Source organism: Morone saxatilis, unplaced genomic scaffold (assembly GCF_004916995.1).
Source record: "Morone saxatilis isolate NCDOM2014 unplaced genomic scaffold, NCSU_SB_2.0 Contig21, whole genome shotgun sequence".
Taxonomy (NCBI): domain Eukaryota; kingdom Metazoa; phylum Chordata; class Actinopteri; family Moronidae; genus Morone; species Morone saxatilis.
This window is the reverse complement of record NW_023339774.1, coordinates 16,611,580-16,614,754: the sequence shown is the minus strand read 5'-3', so window position 1 is coordinate 16,614,754 and position 3,175 is coordinate 16,611,580. Positions and strand designations below refer to the sequence as shown.

Sequence of the window (3,175 nt, the reverse complement as noted above, 5' to 3'; positions counted from 1 at the left end):
ATAATTAATATATTAATAATGCAGCTTTATACTTTGAGTGCAATCTGATGACCTCTAGTCTGTATCTCACCTATCTTTACATGCTTGGTTCCATCATAAGTCAGCCACTCGTACACCTCATCGCTGATGCACAACACATCATGTTTGATGCACAGATCAGCGATCATTTGGAGCTCTTCCGTCTTGTAAACCTGTAAGAGACATGAAATGAATGTGTGGCAGGTGTTTATGTACAAAAGCACTTTTTATCCAGTAAAACAACAAAAATGACTTAACAGTTAAATAACTGAATTTCAGACAGGTTGCATCAACCAGCTGGCTTTAAGACAGACATTATAGTGTATAAATGTCTGACCTTGCCTAATGGGTTGTTGGGAGTGTTGATAACAATGGCTTTTGTGCGTGGAGTGAATTTACTGGCCAGCTCCTCTGCAGAAAGAACCCAGTCTCCACTTGACAGGACGGCTTTGCCCTCAGCTTTCTGTAAGTAACAAAAGAAAACAAACGTTGATATGTACACAGAGAAAGAGGTGAAATTTGGTTTTGTAACAGTTTTGTAAAAAAACAACAAACAAGTAAACCACTCACCGGCCTCAGAGGTACATACACTGCCTTCCCTCCAACCATCTTCACCATTGGCTGGTAGCAGTCAAAGAACGGTTCAACAATTATGACCTGAAAGACACATTTCATTGTTTCTTTATTTTCAAATGTTATTAACCACACATAATTGGGGAACTGAAACTACAGTATGTAGCACTTTTACACACAGTATCTGTAGCAAATGGCATTAGTTTTCCCCAATTCTTATAATTTTTCAACCTGTGCTGAGCACCGTGGGGAAGAGTTTTATCATAAACCAAACATACACTACATTCAAACACTTTCATGTGTTTTCTGTTTTGTCCTGACTTGGGTTGATTTTCGTACCTCATCCCCTTCATTAACCAGAGCTTGAAACGCACAGAAGAGAGCCTGATAAGCTCCAACTGTGACCAGGATGTCTTCAAATGGATCGATCTCATGTCCCACAATCCTACTGAAGAATTTAGCCAGACTTTTTACAAGAGGGGGGTGACCCTGAGGAAAGAAATTACATGAAAACATAAGCCGTCTGTCACTGCTTGATCTGTGTCCATTTGTCATTTTATTACCAGGTAAAAATGTCTGAAACCATTCTAACATGAACTAAAAATAAGAATACTTCTCTGACATGCATAGAAAGATAGATAAAGAAAGATAAGATAAGAAAGATAAAGTGTGTATTTCCACTTACAAAAGCTCGGGTGTACTGGTGCATTAGGGGCCCTCCACTCACAGCTTTACAGAAAGCCTCCTGGACAAACTTTGGAGGGGAGAAGTCAGGAAATCCCTGTCCGAGGTTCACTGCTTTATAGTCTGCTGCTAGTTGTGTGAATTCAACCCTGTTGGTACAAAACAGGTCAGACAATGCAGTGCTGTTACCAAAGTCATGACTTTAATCAACCATATGGATACGACCAAAAGTCGTGTCCTGTGATAGTTATACGTTATGTTCTCAGCTACCACTGCTCCTGCAAACATTTCAACAAAACTAAATATTTACATAAAGGATTTCTGTAGGAAACATTGTCTAAGAACTTTTAGAACAAGTCAAAAAGTGAGTTAAAATTATGGATCAGTTCACCCAAATTACAAAAAAGCTAAACATTTTTTTTTCTATACATATCTATTTAGACATGCAGGTAGTTTGGCCTTTATTTGTTCAGGTTTAGAGGCATCCATGTCTGATTTCTGCCATGAATCCAGTAAGAAAATAATTTTTTTTACACTCAAATATTAATTATTCTTTTGCAAAGCATCAAAGGAAGGTAACAGATTTTTTGTTTCACACTGAAAAGCACAAAATATTTCCCTGTAAAGACTGTTGGGCTGTTTCTTTGCACAAGTGGAACCTTAAAGCTACCATATGTTTGTTTTTTCGGAAGTGAAAAAAATAAATAAATCCAGTTTTAAGATTATCAGTGTGAAATTACATGATATAACATTACATTACAGAATCCTATGATATATTATCCTATCCTATTATATGTGTATATATTATATGTTTTTGTCTGTGGTGGCATTGATGATCAGATGGTTATATAAAGGTTATAAAATGGGAATACGGTTGGGTTTAAAGTCAGGCTCCTGAAAAACAGGCTCCAAATGTTTCTCTGGAAAAGGAAAGTTTCACTTCATGAATAACACATAACGTGATTTATCTTGCGCAAGGGAACAGGTTGTCTGGTTTAATCATACAGCCTATAATTAAAGTCTACTGGGTGTCAAACACATGTCCTTATGTCCTTTTGTTTATTACCACTTACCAAACGTTTTTATCGACACCCTCTGTTCTGCTTGCATGAAGTTGTCTCGACATGATTATCTGAAATCAAAAGAAGCTCATTTTAATGTGCATATGTTGCAATACAGAAGTGTCTCTTACGTTCAGTGCACTCACCTTGTGATGATTTCTAACTAAACTTTGACGAATTACAATCAAATGTGCGGCAAGATTCCTGATTATTCCCATTAATCGATGATCATCGCTTCAGAGAGGAGTGCACAGGCTTTTATATCACCCGTCAAAAGTCCATGTGGAAAAAATGACTGTGCACTAAAAATGATTTTAAGTGTGTTTCTCCTGCGGCTATATTTAAAACTACAGGACAAGTGAAGCGGGGAAGATTTGTTCACTCGTACTTCAACCTCCTTGTGTTTGTTTCTGCTTCCTGTTTGGGCGGAGCGAGAAATAGCTTCGTAGTTACCAGGATGTAACTCGGTTCTATGAATGTTAAGTGCGCAGTACACACAAACACACTAACGTTACATAAACGGTGATGTTTATCAACACATCCTTTGTGTCAGACACAACCAGCTCAGGCAGCGACTATACAGTATGTTACGCGATACGTGATTAAAAATTAATATTTAGCATTTAAAGAAGTAGTTCCAGCTAGCAGAAGTCTGTGCTGGTTGCCTGGCAACCTTAAGGTGACGACGAGCTTCTAGTCACTGCGCCTACCAAAGAAATAGTCCGGCACATAACACCCAGATATTAAGCACAACTGGTCGTTTCTGTACAGATTAAATGAGTAAGACTTGTTAAATTAGCTTTAAAAAGGTGCTGGTTGATTTTCTTATGTCGTGTTAC

The 3,175-nt window shown here is 37.8% G+C and overlaps 1 protein-coding gene across 1 annotated transcript in view; it reads right to left on the bottom strand.

Annotated features, from left to right (window-relative positions):
- The window catches only part of kyat1 (kynurenine aminotransferase 1), a 5,074-nt gene extending 2,311 nt beyond the window's left edge, over positions 1-2,763 (bottom strand). The window contains exons 1-7 of the mRNA XM_035667636.1: positions 2,483-2,763; positions 2,349-2,407; positions 1,277-1,424; positions 931-1,080; positions 589-675; positions 356-481; positions 71-191 (exon numbers count right to left, since the gene is read on the bottom strand). Of these exons, the coding sequence (XP_035523529.1) occupies positions 71-191; positions 356-481; positions 589-675; positions 931-1,080; positions 1,277-1,424; positions 2,349-2,407; positions 2,483-2,554 (763 nt within the window). The 5' untranslated portion in view covers positions 2,555-2,763. The remainder of the gene's footprint in view (positions 1-70; positions 192-355; positions 482-588; positions 676-930; positions 1,081-1,276; positions 1,425-2,348; positions 2,408-2,482) is intronic.
- Positions 2,764-3,175: the final 412 nt, after the last annotated feature.